Source organism: Prionailurus bengalensis, chromosome X, assembly GCF_016509475.1.
Source record: "Prionailurus bengalensis isolate Pbe53 chromosome X, Fcat_Pben_1.1_paternal_pri, whole genome shotgun sequence".
Lineage (NCBI taxonomy): Eukaryota > Metazoa > Chordata > Mammalia > Carnivora > Felidae > Prionailurus > Prionailurus bengalensis.
This window is the reverse complement of record NC_057361.1, coordinates 112,987,027-113,004,654: the sequence shown is the minus strand read 5'-3', so window position 1 is coordinate 113,004,654 and position 17,628 is coordinate 112,987,027. Positions and strand designations below refer to the sequence as shown.

The 17,628-nt window shown below is 42.8% G+C and overlaps 1 protein-coding gene across 4 annotated transcripts in view; it reads right to left on the bottom strand.

Annotated features, from left to right (window-relative positions):
* Nucleotides 1–17,628, bottom strand: part of SLC9A6 (solute carrier family 9 member A6) — a 54,903-nt gene that overhangs the window by 22,837 nt on the left and 14,438 nt on the right. For all 4 annotated transcript variants that reach the window (XM_043571266.1, XM_043571269.1, XM_043571268.1 and 1 more), the window contains 6 exons: nucleotides 15,489–15,594; nucleotides 10,673–10,814; nucleotides 8,679–8,784; nucleotides 8,289–8,377; nucleotides 5,338–5,451; nucleotides 87–198 (listed from right to left, as the gene is read on the bottom strand). In XM_043571266.1, the coding sequence (XP_043427201.1) occupies nucleotides 87–198; nucleotides 5,338–5,451; nucleotides 8,289–8,377; nucleotides 8,679–8,784; nucleotides 10,673–10,814; nucleotides 15,489–15,594 (669 nt within the window). The remainder of the gene's footprint in view (nucleotides 1–86; nucleotides 199–5,337; nucleotides 5,452–8,288; nucleotides 8,378–8,678; nucleotides 8,785–10,672; nucleotides 10,815–15,488; nucleotides 15,595–17,628) is intronic.

Sequence of the window (17,628 nt, the reverse complement as noted above, 5' to 3'; positions counted from 1 at the left end):
ACATCATTTCCATTTAAAATCAAGTTGGCATATGTGTGGTGAGTGGCTTCTTGGAGTAGGCTAAGAGAGGGAAAGTTACAACTTACCAGCAAACATCATCATGTGCTGAAAATTTGATCCAATCTTACTTCTTCTACCCAAATTAAGTAAGAGGGACAAGGGGTAAATATTAGCAGCTCTTCCCAAGAAAATAGCAACCTAAAATTAATAGGTTAAGGCAAATTTCTTTTTTACCATTAATGCTATTTAGACTACACATTCAAGATGGTGAAAGACCATCTTCAGAAGTTCGGTCTCCAATGGTGGGAGCCAGGTTTCTCACTATTGGAATCGGAGTTCACAGATCAGTCAAGAGGAGGCGGCCAGGATGATGCACGTGATAACGGATTAGAGTTGGAGACATCAGTATGAACTTATGTTTAGCTTAACAGACATACGGATGGTTACATATGTATTTATAGATATACGCACAAATAGCAGCTAGCATATACATACATATTTCCTCCCTGTGTCAGCTGAGAGGGCCGAGAAGCCAGGATACCTCAATGGCACTGAATACACTACAGCCCAGATCCTGATATCTAATACCATTCCCCAATAAGAGGAGCCAGGGATCCTTGGAAAAATGGCTGATTCAAGGCTAGGGCAGAAAATACACAAGAAGAGTCTGAAGCATCTTCCCTAGGAAGTAAGGAAGTGTTCAAGGGGTGCTTGGGTGGCTCAGTCGGTTAAGCATCCGAGTCTTGATCTCAGCTCAGGGCTTGATCTCAGGGTTGTGAGTTCAAGCCCTGTGTTGGGCTCCACGCTGAGTGTGAAGCCTACTTAAAAAACAAAAAACAAAAAACAAAACTTCGGGGCCCCTGGGTGGCTCAGTCGGTTAAGCATCCGACTCTTGGTTTCAGCTCAGGTCAGGATCTCATGGTTTGTGGGTTCGAGCCCTGCACTGTGCTCTATGCTGACAGTTCAGAGCTTGCCTGGGATTCTCTCTCTCTCCCTCTCTCTCTGCCCCTCTCCTGCTCATGTGCTGTCTCTCAAACTAAATAAACTTAAAAAAATTCAAAACACATAACGATGGTGGTAAGGGGACAAAGGGACAAAGTACCCACTGAAAGAGTTCCAAATGGCCAAAGCAGGAACAGTCTGGGCAACAAAATTTTAGAAAGTAGTAATGTATCATGACCCAAAGTATAAAATAAATATCATTGAGTCCATCCTGATATAAATGACAAGAAAACAATAAATGGAGGGGGACAGATAAATACCCCATGGAAAGAACTCCTTGAGGAGATGGACTCCATCTAAGCGGAACGATATAGAAAGGGGGAAAATGAGTAACTTTACAGTGGAGTGGCCTGACCAACACTATCTCAATCAAGTGATTAAGGCTGACGCCAACATTATTAACATGCCTGCAAGTATGTACCTTTGATACAACGCGAGGAGAATGGCACCTTACCTCTGTGACTTCCTCCCAAAGAATGCACAACCCCAGGCTAATCACGGGGAAGATGTCAGACAAATTCTGGTTGGGACACGCCCTGCAAAACATTTTACCGGTAGCCCCTCAAAACTATCAAGGATCATCAAAAACAAGTTTGCAAAACCGTCACGGTCGACCAGAACTTAACAAAGCATGACAACTAAATGAAATGTGGCATCGTGGATGGGATTTTGGACGAGGAAAAGGCCATGAGGGAAAAATTCTGAGAGCCTGAATAAAGTATGAGCTTCAGGTGATGATAATGTGTCAATATTGGTTCACGAACTGTGACAAGTGCACCATGCTAATGTGAGATGTTAATAACAGGGGAACCTGGGCATGGGGTATAGGAGAGCTTTCTGTATTATGCTCACAATTTTTCTGTAAATCTAAAACTACTCTAGAGTACAAAGGCCATTAAAAATAGCGATTCCGTGGGGTGCCTGGGTGGCTCAGTCAGTTAAGCATCTGACTCCTGGTTTTGGCTCAGGTCATGAGCTCGTGGTTTCATGGGTTTGAGCCTGCTTGGGATTCTCTCTCTCCCTATCTGCCTCTCCCCCACTTGTGCAGCGTCTGTCTCTCTCTCTCTCTCTCTCTCTCTCTCAAAAATAAATAAATAAACTTAAAAAATAAACAATAGCGATTCCTTGAAAAAAGAAAACACAAAATAACATGTGGGCCAACACGGCAGTGACTGCTAGTTTTATCCCCAATATCTATCTTTCCCTTCCTCTCTAGGAGGAGACACTCCTCACTTCCGCCTCCAATTTTCATCTGTGTACACGGGCACCTAGATAAAGAATGTAATTCCCAGCCTCTCTTGTAGGTAAGTGTAACCCAATGGATGCTAAAGTGGAAATGATGTGTACCTATCCTGGGTCACGTCCTTAAGAAGGATGGGCAGACACAGGGCTGAGCCACCTTGGCCCCTAAGAGAAAGGGCAATTCCCCAAGGATGGTTGCAAGGAGGCTGCGTGGGTCCCTGACGACTTTGTGAGGCAGAGCTGCCACACCAGTTCAGACTTTTACATGAGAAAGAAAGAAACGTCTACCTTGCTTCAACCTGGGTTAATTTGGGTCACTGTCACATAAAACCAAACCTACATCCGAACTAATATAGCCAGCAAGAGGACAGCTCTCTCCCGGTAAAAGTCAATGTTCACGGTAGGCGATTGTACCGAGGAACCGGAATTCCTAACAGACTCAGAAACCTCTGGAGAATATTTAGCCTCGTTTCTGGAGAAGTATAGTGGATCAAGCCACTTGACTGCTCAAAAAATTTTCAAAGACTGGCAGGATAGGAAGTTATACTGGTCTCATGGGAGTCTTCCAGCTAGGGTTCTTCTCTTATTTATAGGGTTTTCTCTTTTTTGCCTGAAGTTCGTTCCCAGAAAACGAAAACACTCCAGAACGGCATTTCAGTAAGACCTCACTTTCACAGACATGCTGCTTAAAGTCTTAATTTAAAAAATATTTCTGCTAATCTGTTTTTTTAAAATTTTTTTTAATGTTTATTTATTTTTGAGACAGAGAGAGACAGAGCATGAATGGGGGAGGGGCAGAGAGAGAGGGAGACACAGAACCTGAAGCGGGCTCCAGGCTCTGAGCTGTCAGCACAGAGCCCGACGCGGGGCTCGAACTCACGGACCGTGAGATCATGACCTGAGCCGAAGTCGGACGCTTAACTGACTGAGCCACCCAGGCGCCCCTCTGCTAATCTCTTTGGCAGAAACTTCATTCTGAAGCAGTTTTTAAAACTATTTCTTTTGGAAACCACTAATTCAAACATCTCACCCCCAACCACACTCTCTGCTTCCATGTTTGTTTATCTATCCCACTCGGATGGTTCCCCCACCTCCCTGGGACCTCCCACGCACGCAAAGAGTTCTCAACTCTTCCCTCAAACAACCAGTCCAGCCCTCTCTCCTCTTTACTTCCATTCTCAGCCACATCTTTTTTTTTTTTTTCAACATTTATTTGTTTTTGGGACAGAGAGAGACAGAGCATGAACGGGGGAGGGGCAGAGAGAGAGGGAGACACAGAATCGGAAACAGGCTCCAGGCTCCGAGCCATCAGCCCAGAGCCCGACGCGGGGCTCGAACTCACGGACCGCGAGATCGTGACCTGGCTGAAGTCGGACGCTTAACCGACTGCGCCACCCAGGCGCCCCTCAGCCACATCTTATTAACACTCTTCCCGGGGCGCCCGGGTGGCTCAGCTGGTTAAGTGTCTCGACTCTTGATTCCGGCACAGGTCATGATCTCACAGTTTGTGAGATCGAGCCCTGAGTCGGGCTACATGCTGACAGCACGGAGCCTGCTTGGGATTCTCTCTCTCCCTCTCCCCCACTCACACTCTCTTTCTCTCTCAAAATAAAAAAAAAATAAGCTTAATAAAAAGAAATTAAAAAATAACACTCTTCCCTATACCCTGGATTCATCTGCCCCTCTCTGGGATTTCACTGTAGTCACTGGACTAGACCCCAAGCCTGCAAGGACCCATCTCAGTCTTCTTCATGCTGCCGGCCAAGTACTCCAGGACACAGTAGTACAACAGGGCAGACTGATTCCACTGTCAGTTACCTATTCCTCAAACCCAAATGGGTCCTTAATACCGCTCAGCAATCCCACAGCATTTCTCTGGTCAATTCACTCGCTCACTCGCTCCCCCACTCTCTACAACTATTTCCAAATCTCCTCCAAACTCCTATTACCTGTGGAAGACAGCCTCCAAGATGGCTCCCAATGATCCCTGCCTCCTAGTACTCGCCCCTCTGTGTAGTCCCTGCTCACACTGTATCAGCGTCCATCTGTGTGACCAATAGGTGGAAGGGATGATGGTCACTTCCTAGATTAGGTTATAAAAGACACTTCGGCTTCCATCTTGACGCTCTCCCTCTGGGGGAAGCTATGTTGTGAGCTGCCCCATGGAGAAGTCCCTGGAGAAAAACTTAGGCCTCCAGCTAACAGCCATGTGAGTGAGCCTGGGGAGGATCCCCCACCCTCGGTCAAGTCCTGAGAGAGTGCAGTTCCAGCCCAGAGCGAGACAGTAACCTCGCAAGAGATCTTTGTGCCAGAACCCAGCTAGGCTGTTCCTGGATTCCTGACCCTCAGAAACTGTGTGAGGTAATACAGATTTGTTGTTTGAAGCTGCTAAATTTTAGGCTAATTTGTTCTACAACAGAAAACTGATAGGCCACCTGCTCCTACCTCCTTCTCAGCAGGTGCTCCCACCTCCTACTCCACAGACAAAAATAGAAGCCAGCAGACAGGAATGCCATCTTACTTGTGTACGGCAGCCATCTTTACACGCCCTGTCCTCTCCTGGGACAACGGTGGAGCTGTGCCTCCTCCCTCTGGAGGCCAACCCCTCTCCACATGTGTTAGATTCCATTTTCACCTGCTTTCTCCCGAGGCTGGCACTCGCTTTCATGGACTCAGCTTTTCCATTTTGACTGCTTTTTAAAGACAGGGACAGAGACTAAGACAGAAGAAAGCAGCCTCCGTCGGCCTTTCACCCTCCTGCGACCACTGCCTTAGGGAGCAGAGCGCAAACTCTTCCCCAGGACCCACTCTTTCTCTCTCCCCTTCAATGACAGAGGACAGTTGTATTCTGGGGGACTGGCGGGATGGGTGGGGACTTCCTTCTGTCATTTTGACCTGTGTTATCTGTGCACTCAACAACAACGAAGAGAGAATGGAATACAGAATAGGAACAAGAGTCGAAATCCTTATTCGTTTTACTCAGAGGAAAATTTCATATATTTAAATGTATTCTTATCAACCACCCCTCCAGAAAACAAGCACAAGCCTCAAGTGAAAACAAGTTTCCAAAATAGAACACATAACAAAGGATACAAATGCACCTACTACAAATGTCGGGTTAAAGACATGGTTCTGGAAGGTGAACAGTGTCAGTCCCATGTAGGAGAAGATGAAATTCTCTGCCAAGAAATTGAGAAGCTCAAACAACTGAAACGAAATTTTAAAAGGTTAGTCCAGTAAGTGCATTAAGTTACGTCATTTGAAAACATGACTATCACTAAGATAATGAAGCAGACCCTTCCCCTAGGTAAAGCCCACGTACATCCCCAAAATATGTGCTTCAGAGGGGAGCAAACGTAGACAGGACATTTCTGGTCCCACGGAGAAAGCCAGAAATGTCGCCTCCGCACGTCCCTCCATTGGCTTCCTTTGCCCAATCCCCATGTTCGGTCATTCTCCTCTTCCTTCTCCAAACCTTGTGAAGTGTTCTCTGGGGATGTTCCTTGCCATCCCTGCCACTGCCTTAGTCTGTCTTTCTGGCTTTCATCACCGCCCGCCCCTACTGCTGCAAAGGGCCCCTGACTGTGTCCCTGACGCCCCCATCCTGCACCCTCACCCAGGGGGTCTCTCTCAGCATGGCAGTTTAAAGACCCTTCCCTCTTTTAGGCTGGAATATCTAGTTCAAATTCTCTTCTCTTGGCATTGAACACTTCACGACAAGTCTTGTATCACCTCCTCGTGTGATTTCACTTTTGACGTGGGTCTTAGCTCTCATTTAGGGAGCAGGGGCTTACGCGTTACAGCCACATGCTCTGTCCCCTCCCCTGCTGCCTGCCCACCCCCACCACTTCACACCGCTGCCTGTCAAGTGTTACTGACACGATAGGGATTCAAGATTTGCCGACTGAATGAATTCCAGGCCCTCTGTAATTCACATCCCTCGGTCCATCAGAGTTATCTACCACTGCTCTTGAACGTGAGCCCTCTGGCCCACTAAACAGGGTAGTGGTTAAGTAACAACTTGGGCCCGGGGGTCAAAATGCCTTGGCTCGAATCCTGCTTTTCCCACTAGCTGCCTGTGTAGCTCCGGGCAAGTTAACCTTTATAAACCGGAGTTGCCTCATTCTTGAAAAATGGGAATTAAAAATGGAAATAAGTATATATTTAATTTACTTTAAATGACTTAATATACTATTATTATTAGTTACTCATTTGCTTAATTATCAAGCTAAACTTTTTTAGTTTAATAGCTAAGACAGTTTTTATCATGCGCCTGGTACTATGCTTGTGACTTTTACAAGCATTATCTTGTTTTAATCTCACAACTCCGTGAGCTAGGTATTATGATTATCCTCATTTTAAAGATAATAAAACTGAAGCACAGAGAAGTTATGTAACTTGCCCCTGTCACACAGCCAGCAAGTACTGGAACCAGGATTTGGAACAACACAGAATCTCTGTTTTAATCCACAACACCAAGGGTTGGCAAACTTTTCCTGGGAAGGACCAAAGAGAAAGTAAATATTTGAGGCTTTGCAGGCCACACGGTCCCTGTCACAGTCACTCAATTCTGCCAATGAAGCACAAAAGCAGCCACGGACTACATGTTTAAAAAAAAAAAAGGGGGTGTGGCAGTGTGCCAAGAAAACTACTAGTGGACACCGAAATCTGGATTTCATATAATTTTCATGTGTCACAAAATCTTCTTCTTCTTTCGATCTGTTTCCAACCACCGGAGAAATGTAAACATCATCCTCAGCTCACTGACCTTACAGGCAGGTCTGGTCATTGACTGCCAACCCCCGGGGCCACACTTCGCTGCTTCCATTCGCGAACGTTACCTGCTTTCTGTTTCTACCTTTGCTGGTATTATTTCCCTGTGGGTTTTTTTTCTTATGCTTATGCTTTTTCTAGGCTTTTCTGAATCCTTCCTATCTTTCTAGGTGTACCATTTCTTCTCTGATAGTTTTCCCGCCTCTTCGGGCCTCAAACCCTCTCTCCACTTCTCTGGCCTCTTGTAGGACATATCATCTGAAACACAGAATCTAGAAGTTCTATTAATCTGGGATTTTTTTTTTTACTGCTATACAAGCTTCATATCACCAATAAGACTGGAAACTCCTGCCTTGTTGTTTCTGAATTCCCCACCTCATTGTCTAGAAAAAATGCCAGATACCCCAGCTGATTTTCTTCTCTACACTTAATGAAGTGAATGAATTTGTAAAAGGGATCTGTAGCCCCAGTGTATATGCTTGGGGAAGAAAAGTCTAATCTCTTGAGGAGTTAGAAAAAAGCACAGGTTCATATGCTACATTTCTGGCTCCAGAAGAAAGAAAAAAAGAATTAGGGCATTTGCTCCTGCTTTATCAGAGGAGTCCTTTCCCGGGTAATCTCACTGTGTTCTAATCATTTGGGAAAACGGAAAGCTTCGATTTCTCGATATAACCATAATCGGGCATGTTTCTATTCCAGACGTTACATATTGTTCATCCACTCGTTCCATACGCTTCGTAAGACTAGAAAACCCTACGTCTATTTCCTTTAGAACTCCCTTCAGGTACCCTGCACAACTGATCATTCAGTACCACGGGAAACCCAAGCACTGGTGTAGCTGACGTTCCTGGAAACACAGCGGCTGTGAAGTGCCTGAAGGGAAGTCGATCTTCTCTTCTCTGGGGCACCCGGCAGCAGACCCAGTCGGATCAGAAATGAACCCTATTTCTATCACCCGGAGGTACTTCTAGCCAGACCTGAACGAACTTCCAAAACGTTCCTCTTAGGAAAACAAGGAAAGGAAGCTAACTGATCGCTGGAGCCACGATACTAATGGCCCCTCGCTTTTCTGCTGAACTATCTCTACCCTAAGAGCTGCCACCCTTCAACCCCCATCGATTTCCAGAGTCAAAGTGAGAGAAGCTGAAATGAATAGGCATTGTTTGGAACCAACTAAAGATGATTTTTCAGTAACAACAACAACAAAAAAGAAAGACTTCTGTTTTGCTGCAAGGAGGAGAAGTTTATTCACAAACTAAAGTTTGTCTTACCTGTTTAGTTCTATGCTGAGACTCTGTGGACAGATTATTGTACGTGTAATGGGCCTGTGTGATGCCGCAGAACAACACTGCAACCACGCCTATAAAGACAACAAGTTCCAAGTTCACATCAAAGGAGAATTCCCGACTTTCAGAGTGAGGCTTTTACTTCACAGAAGATCATATGCTCAGTGTTGGAATTTCCAGTTGTCACTTACTTTGTTAAGAGGAACCACTTCCGTTAAAAATATTTTCTTTTTATACCATCAAGTAACTGCGTAAATCCCGGCCCTAACGAGTTTGTTCCAAATACTAGAAGCTCTGCCCATAGGTAGAAAAAAAAAATGACTGCTAAGGTCACTCCCTGTGAACGTTTACAATGAAAAGGGGCAAGGACCCTACCTGTGAAACCCCACGCTTCAGCCAAGAGGAAAGTACTCCAGGACATCAAGAAGAACAAGCCTGTCTCCAACAAATGGAACTCCCGTAATTTGGTGAACTTTGTCACGTAAGACCGTCAAGGTTGATAAGAAGATCTCGTGATATAGAAGTGCGACTAGAAAAAAAAAAGTCGAAGCAAGGCAACCACGCAAGAAGGGTTCTCCGGTCTAACACAAAAGTCACAGAATAAGGAGGCACCAAAGCGAAGGAACTCTTAAAATGAGCGTCATACTGAGGAGTCAGCAGTCTCTGCTTCCGTGAGGAAGCCGCAGTTTTGTCAATCCGATCGTTTTATGGGTATCGCATGCCTTGCCGGAAACCACATCATAAAGGACAGGCAGAGACGGGAGTGACAGAGCAGACACACAACATGCCAGCTCTGATTATAAATCTGCAACCCGAAGCAAGACAGCTTCCGTAATTATAGCGATTTACATTCACTCAGTACATGGCATTTCCATGAGATTTCATGTTCATTTGATCCCCTAGCACCTCTGTGATGCAGAGTAGTCCATGATGAAGCAACTGAGGCACGTCACCCATGTACACTAATCTCAAAAGTATTTTGTTAGTCAAGGGGAGAAGGGCCTGTGTAGGCCTGTGACAAATCTCAGACTGGAGTCTACATTCGCTTCAACAACTGTGTACCACAACAAAAAGATTCCTAACAAGATATACTCCCTACCCTCAAGGAGATTGTTAATGGGGCAGTGATACGATCTGTCCTGGCTCCTCCTTCAGAACATCTTACTGTCTCTTTGTGCCTCAGTTCACCTGTAAAAAGCCATAAGACGAGTCCCTTCCAGCACAAAGCTGAAGTAGAGCAAACTTACAGATCCTTGAAAAAAGTTTTTTTTTTTTTTTAAGATTTTATTTTTGGGGCGCCTGGGTGGCTCAGTTGATTGAGCGTCCGACTGCGGCTCAGGTCACGATCTCACGGTTCGTGAGTTTGAGCCCCGCGTCGGGCTCTGTGCTGACAGCTCGGGACCTGGAGCCCACTTCGGATTCTGTGTCTCCCTCTCTCTCTGCTTCTCCCCTGCTCACACTCTGTCTCTCTCTCAAAAATAAGTAAATATTTAAAAATTTTTTAAAAAGATTTTACTTTTAAGTAGCCTCTACACCCAATGTGGGGCTTGAACTCACAACCCTGAGATCAAGAGTCACACGCTCTACTGACTGAGTCAGCCAGGTGCCCCAAAGAGTATCTGTTTTATATAAAAATATCTTATAGTTCTCGAACTGGAAGCTCTTTAGAGGTTATCTAGTCCCACTCATCTTCCCTGCTGTCCCCACCTGCCACCTTCCTACACTAAAGGTCCACAGGCGAAATGTCGGTGCTCCTATACAGGAAGCACCAGGAAGGCAGAGGCCACATTTGTCTTGTCCATCTTTGACGCCCAGAGCGTAGCATCTGGCATGCAGGAGGCAATCAGGAAGTGTTTTTTGAATGAACATAAGAATGGCTTGCCCAACATTTCCAGTAGCAGACTGGTGGCAATGCCAAAGACTCTGGAACAGAAGGTTAAAATCGGTTAAGAGCTGAGATGAACTCCCATCTGTCCAAACCCAGGAAGCCTCTTTCGTTCAATAGGCATCGTGGTCGCACATTTCTATTCGTCCTATTCCACAAAGAGCAAATGAAGAGTAGTGCAGAATACTCCGAGGCTCTGTGAAATATATTTACCTTATATCAATTTAGTCTACAATCTTGGAGGGGTCACTGTCTCTAATTAGACTTTTTTAGTGAAAGTTTGAGGGCATGGAGCTGAATGCAAAACGATGAAATTCCTTTATTTATCTATCGGAAAAGATGACTGCCTAACGTTTTCAAGCCAAGTACTTGGTTATAAGGTTAATAATTATAACACAGTGACAATTGTGGAATTAGGAGAGACCGTGGAATACAGTATTCAACCACTTTGTTAGGTTAACAAGGAAAATTAATAAAAGGATATTAAAGCTGTCACCACGCCAGTAGCGGCACCCATTGCGAAAGATCCACTGAAGATCCCAAGGAAAATCCCAATGGACTTGAACATGGCTGTGACATCAAAGGTGTGGCTGTTGTCTCCGGCTGGCTGGTATGCCACTATTGAGCTACAAAAGAGTGACTGTTTTTACTTCCAGAAGCAGGTTTTACTTTAAAAACAATGTAAAAAAAAAATAAAATAAATAAAAATAAATAAATAAATAAATACATCAACTGGTGTAGTAGAGCTTGAAAGATGAAACTGGGGTCAGGGTGGGGGGTGTGGGGGAGAGGACAAAAACTTTCTATTCGAATTGCCAAAACAAGGACAAAAGGTTACCAAAATGCCCTGTGGTGGATGCAACTAGCAAGAAAACTCCGCTTTGATGTAAATAACATTTTCAGGGGACAGAATGTTTTACGGTCCTCTATATGAAGTTGCACCAAGGCTTTTCCTCCAGCGACAACATCCTGTGCAGCACTGTTCTTTCAGGACTCTGTTTAAGACTTACTAGCACTCAGTGCCTACAAGCCCTGACACACTAATGTGAAGAAACTAATGAAAAATTCCACTTATTTCCAGCAGAGGGATAAGAATATAAAGAATACTGCTCAATACTGTTCAGTACTCAACCAGGTCACATTTTGTTTTCCCTGTCGACCTGTAGAATACCAGAATGGGCCCTATGCCTAACATCCATTCACTCACTGAAATGGACTTTTACAGGCAAATGGGCCTGAAAGTCCATCCAGGGAATTTGAATCCACTTGACCGTACTTTTAGCTCGCCCAGCTGGATCTCCACCTCAAACTTCTGAAAGAAAAGTCATTCTGCAAGCAGCTAAGACAGCCAATTACAGGAGACGCTCTCCATCTTGAACCTACAGTCCAAACCTGGTCTAAAAATGCTTCTTTTTAGAACAGTCGCCCAACAGAAATGGCGGAGAAAATCACTGTTGCCAGCAGGTGTCTGGCGAGAGTACCTACCATTACTAAATCAGTTCTCATCTCAGTTAATTGAGGTCCGAGGGTTTTTATAAAAAGTCTAGACTCAAAGATATCATATAAGTCATGTCAAAGAGATGAAGGAGAAAAAACACATTCCTAGGAATATATAATGAATTCTCCCTGTGGTTACTGCAGTGTGTGTGTGTGTGTGTGTGTGTGTGTGTGTGTGTGTGTGTGTTTTAAGGTTCAAGGCTGAAAAATGGGCTTGCTACACCATGTATACCAAGTTCTTCTCATGCCTCCCCAGTTAGGTTAAAAAATTATTATTTTAATAAATAAGAAATGGCCTCTAATGTCGTGCTATCTTGCCCATACATAAAGGGCCTCACCACCATAAATGAGATCTGACCACACGAGAACAGGAAAATGTAGCAGCTGGCTGGAGAAAAGCATCTTGCAGCTACAATCTTCTTTCTCCCTGGCGACAGCTTTCAAAATGCTGGCTGGAACAAAAAAAAAATATCTACGCCATGCCTCCTAAGACTGCTTTCCCTGGATTCGTTCACGTAAACTCAAGACTCACACTAGTCATGATTTTGTTCTTTAATCACTAAAATATACAGGAACACATGAAAGCATGGTGGGCTGAGAACACACGAGAGGCTTATTTTTTCTTGTCGAACACTGGCCTCTGGATTGATATCCTAGCTCATCTCTTCCACAAATAGTACTTTATCTTGAGGCAGCCATATTTTTATACTTTAAAATGTTTTAAAATGTTTATTCATTTTTGAGAGAGACACACAGAGAGAGACAGAGTGTGAGCAGGGGAGGGGCAGAGAGAGAGGGAGACACAGAATCCAAAGCAGGCTCCAGGCTCTGAGCTGGCAGCACGGAGCCCGATGCAGGGCTCGAACCCATGAACCGTGAGATCATGACCTGAGCCCAAGTGGGATGCTCAACCGACTGAACCACCCAGGTGCCCCTATAAATACTTTTGCTAATCCTAAAAGTTATACAATGTACAACCGAGGGGGAAAAATCATCCCTTCGTTCTACTGCCCTGACAGAGCTGTCTTATTTGCCTTCTCTATTTCTTTCCCCTCTACTTGTTACATGTGTGCTATTTCATGTTTAGTTGTAATTATAGGGAATATATGGTTTTTAATTCTGCTTCTTCATCCGACAGTGACATAAACTATTAGTCTCTCTAACCATGGTTTTTAAGACTTCAAAAATGGTCCAGATGGATGTAACGATTTGTTTAACCATTTCCCCACTGTTAGATATTTAAAAGTTGCTTCTAATATTTTTGCTACTCTAAACAAAAATGTGAAAGAGCATATTTACTCTTTTTACAAATTTTGGACTATTTTCTTGTGCTACATTCCTGGACACTACATTACTATACCTGCGGCTCCTTTTACATGTTGTGCAACTTTCAAAGTAGATCTGTTTTTAGAGGGAAACAGGACCACCTCTCTCAATGTTTTACTGGTCACATCCATTGGCCTAGAAATTCTACTTCTTTTTAAAAAAAATTTTTAAAGTTTATTTATCCTGAGTGGGGAAGGGGCAGATAGAAACCCAAGCAGGCTCCACACCATCAGCACAGAGCCTGATGAGGGGCTTGAACTCACAAACCGCAAGATCATGACCCGAGCCAAAACCAAGAGTCAGATACTCAACCGACTGAGCCACCCAGGCGCCCCTAGAAATTCTACCTCTAAAAAATATCCTACAGAAATATCCATAATGATTCATAGAAATTTACACATAAATATGTTCACTGCAGTGCCATTCACAATAATGTATTAGAAAACACCACACATTAATAGGGGATAGGAGAGGTAAATTTGTGGTGTATCCATACAATAGGATAATAGAAGTTATCAATGTATAAAATGCCCAAATGAGAAAAGCAAGTTATAGAAGAATATGTTTAGTGCTATGCTTTTGTTTAAAAATTATTAACATATTTATATGCATTTTATTATTCTAAAGGAAAAGTCTGGATGAAAACTTTAACCGTGGTTATTTCTGGGAGCTGAAATTTCAGGAATTTTCTCCATTCTAAGTCAAATACTTTGAAATTTTTGTTACAAACGTATTAATTTTATTATCATAAATAATGACAAAAGATAGAATACAAAAGAGTAGGTGATACTAATTTCAACGTTAACAATGTAAAAGTGATCTTGGTTAGAACACCAGGGTTTCTCAGTCCCGGCACTATTGATATTTGGGGCCAGAGAATTATCTGTTGGGTGGTGAATGCTGTCCCGTGTATTGAAGGATACTGAGCAGCAACCCTGGCCTCCACCCACTAGATGGTTTGGAGTAAAGGCAACTGTTTACAGGGCTAGGTATTTGCTTAGTAGGAGTGGGTTGGCAGGATTGAATTCCTCAGAGGTTTAGAATCATTCACCTGCAAACACTTCTAATAACATGCATAGTAATTTCTATAAGTAGATTAAAATATTGCTCATTTCAATAACTGTCCTTAAAAAGTGTATTATTTGGCACTTCTGAAAATTAACAAATGTTTCTGCAATGCTTATGTTAAAGAAGAGAAATACAACTTGAACTACAACGAGAGATTGCTCAATCATCAAATTGGCAAAAATACAAAAGTTTGACAAATATTCTGTTGGTGAAGCTATGAGGAAACAGGCACTCCCATAATTCAATGGTTAAAGTACAAAATGGCATAATCTCTTTGACGGGCGATTTAGCAATGTCTAACAAAAATACAAATGTATTGGGGCGCCTGGGTGGCTCAGTCAGTTGAGCGTCTGACTTTGGCTCAGGTCATAATCTCGCAGTTTGTGAGCTCAAGCCCCGTGTCGAGCTCTGTGCTGACAGCTCGGAGCCTGGAGCCTGCTTCGGATTCTGTGTCTCCTCCTCTCTCTGCCCCTTCCCCACTCATGCTCTGTCTCTCAAAAATAAATAACGTTAAAAAAAAAATTAAAAAAAAAATTACAAATGTATTTGCCGTTTAACATGCTAATCTCACTTCTGGAAAATTATCCCACTAATATACCTCTGTCCGTATAAAACAGGTGAGTTCAAGGTTAATCACTGCAGCATTGCTTGGGATAGCAAAGGACTGAAAACTCTTACGTTTCCAGCAATAGGAGACTGATTAAATAAACTATAATACAGTTCATAGTATAGTACATAGAATGAGTAAACCCTCTGTATTGATATGGAAAGATCTCCAGGATATAGTTCCATGAGAGAAAGCTAGGTATAGAACATATTTATCATGCTTTTAAAATAAGAACTAAGAGGCAAATAAAAATATTTATTCATATGTGTATTTGCATTTGTATAAGACACAGGAAGACGCACAAGAAATTAATAAAAAAGGTTACATATCAGGGGCTGGAGGGACAGGTGGATGAGAACAGGAGTAAAAATGTGACTTTTCTATGTCACCTCTCTATACGGTTTTGATTTTTGAACCACGTAAATATATTATCTGTTCCAAAATTTAATTTAAAGAGAAACATTCATATTATAATGTTAAAAAAAAGAATAAAAAATTATACACACGCCATAATCACAACTGTGTAAAAATAGCATGGATACAAAACAAAAATAAAAGGCAATGTACCCTGAATCTTTATAGTAACTTTCTTTAGGTGTGAGGAGGACATATCATTTTTTCTTCCTTTTTCTTCCTGGAATTTTCCATGTTGTCTGTAAGTGTGTATTTCTTTAAGAGGAAACAAAAGCCTCATTCTTTCAAATGTCTGCATTCATAATGCACTTTATTCAATAAGTAACTTGTGGTTCCTAGTACCCTGACATTGAATATACAGAATATAGTAAGAAAAAAGAACACTTACGAAGACAGCACTATGGCAACGGCGTCATTGAGGACACTCTCCCCAAAAAGAAGTGCGTAGAGTTCAACATCCACTTGAAGCTCATGGAATATGGCAAGGACAGTCACTAGCAAGTAGAAAGGGTCAGAGGAATATTCAGATATTACAAATATAACATAGTCGTCTCCACACGTGATTATGATGGTTACTTAGAAATTCATCTCTACCTCTTAGGATCCAATCCCAATAAACATTCTCTTATCATATTAAAGATTAGGTAAGTTCATGTCAATACTTCTCTCTTCCCTAATTGTGTACCTGCAACATCTCCTTTATCTTACAAAGAGCTGAAATTAGCTTGGAGGACTGAGTTGACCTACATGTGTCATGCAAATGCTAATATTCTTGTCTTGTATATTTCTCTTCCATAAAGAATATATACAAAATTTCTTACAGACCAGGCAATCATTAATCTTTGATGAAGAAGGGTATTATGAAAAGCATCTCTTCCTGCAAATTTCCTTTTTTTCTTTGGAGACTTACAACTCATTTCTATTTGACTTGCAAATTTCAAGCACACTGGGTTAGCCAAGACAGTAGGAAGTGAAAGGCACAAGTTTGGTATTGGTTGAGATAAAATTTATGACCAGAGTTATAGCTTCTATATTTAATAAGCAGCCAATGATCAGACGATTACAGCTTGAGAAGATAAAAAAAAAATCCTTCTTCTAGGCAACAATTCTATGAGAATTCTTAGAAAATCAGATGAGACTGAAGTTGCATTATAACTTTGATTGCTGAGTCACATACAGCTCACTCCCTAGACAAACCCGAGCACACGTGAAAGAATATTATAACCAGAGATGGGATAGCTCTTTCAAATGCCAACCAACAAAACAGGAAACTTCCATTTTAAAAGACGTAGTTTCTACTGCAAAGCATTTCATCTGGAATATATGGAGATAAACGCTTACCAAGGGGAGGAGAAAAGGAGGGCAAAAGCAGTGCTGAAGAATTTTGAGAAGAGGATTTACAGCTCACCCTTCTAACAAGTATACAATTATAAAATAACACAATTATTATAGGGGCAAATGCCTATATAACTCAGAAGAGATGTAACTGTCCAACTTAATATAAGCAAAACAGTTTCGCTAGAGCCATTCTGGCAATATTTTGTAACCAAAACAAAACCGGAAGACTGAAGTAACGTAGCTAGTCCAATTGACTCAGATTTCTCATAGACATTGCAGTCGAGGACCTTGCTTCCAAGCAAAAGGACCCAGAAAAGAGAGACCACTGGCTCCTTGCAAAAACCAATCCTATTTTCACACTGATAATGCGTGCAGCTCTAAACAGTAAGGTGGCAGCCTTTATTGTCTTTAAGGGAGCCATTTGATTTTCAGCTTTAAAAATGTTAAACTACACAAACGCCTCTCTAAAATGCCCTCTGAGGGGCGCCTGGGTGGCGCAGTCGGTTAAGCGTCCGACTTCAGCCAGGTCACGATCTTGCGGTCCGTGAGTTCGAGCCCCGCGTCGGGCTCTGGGCTGATGGCTCAGAGCCTGGAGCCTGTTTCCGATTCTGTGTCTCCCTCTCTCTCTGCCCCTCGCCCGTTCATGCTCTGTCTCTCTCTGTCCCAAAAATAAATAAACGTTGAAAAAAAAAATTTTTAAATGCCCTCTGAGCTTTATAAAATCATCTCATATAGAGAACATATTTTCCTACTTCCTGTAATATAAGTCCCTGTGTTATCAGTTAACACAGGAATTCAGAGTTAACCTTAAGATCATACCTTGAATTGTACTGGATGACAATTAAAGTAGATCAGTAAATGAACAAGGGCAAAAAGTAAAACAGAACAAACCTCTGCCAAGGTTCTAAAGCCTAGTAAAAGAAACCCTGCATCCTGAGTTCAAAAACTGCAGTCTATGTTCCCATTGCTACGTCTTCAGCCTGCATATTCTCTAAATTTTTAATATTTATTTTTGAGAGACAGAGTGTGAGCGGGGGATGGGGGGAGAGGGAAACACAGAATCCGTTGCAGGCTCCAGGCTCTGAACCGTCAGCACAGAGCCCGACGCCAAGCTTGAACTCACAAACCGTAAGATCATGACCTGAGCCAAAGTCGGACGCTTAACCGACTGAGACACCCAGGTGCCCCCA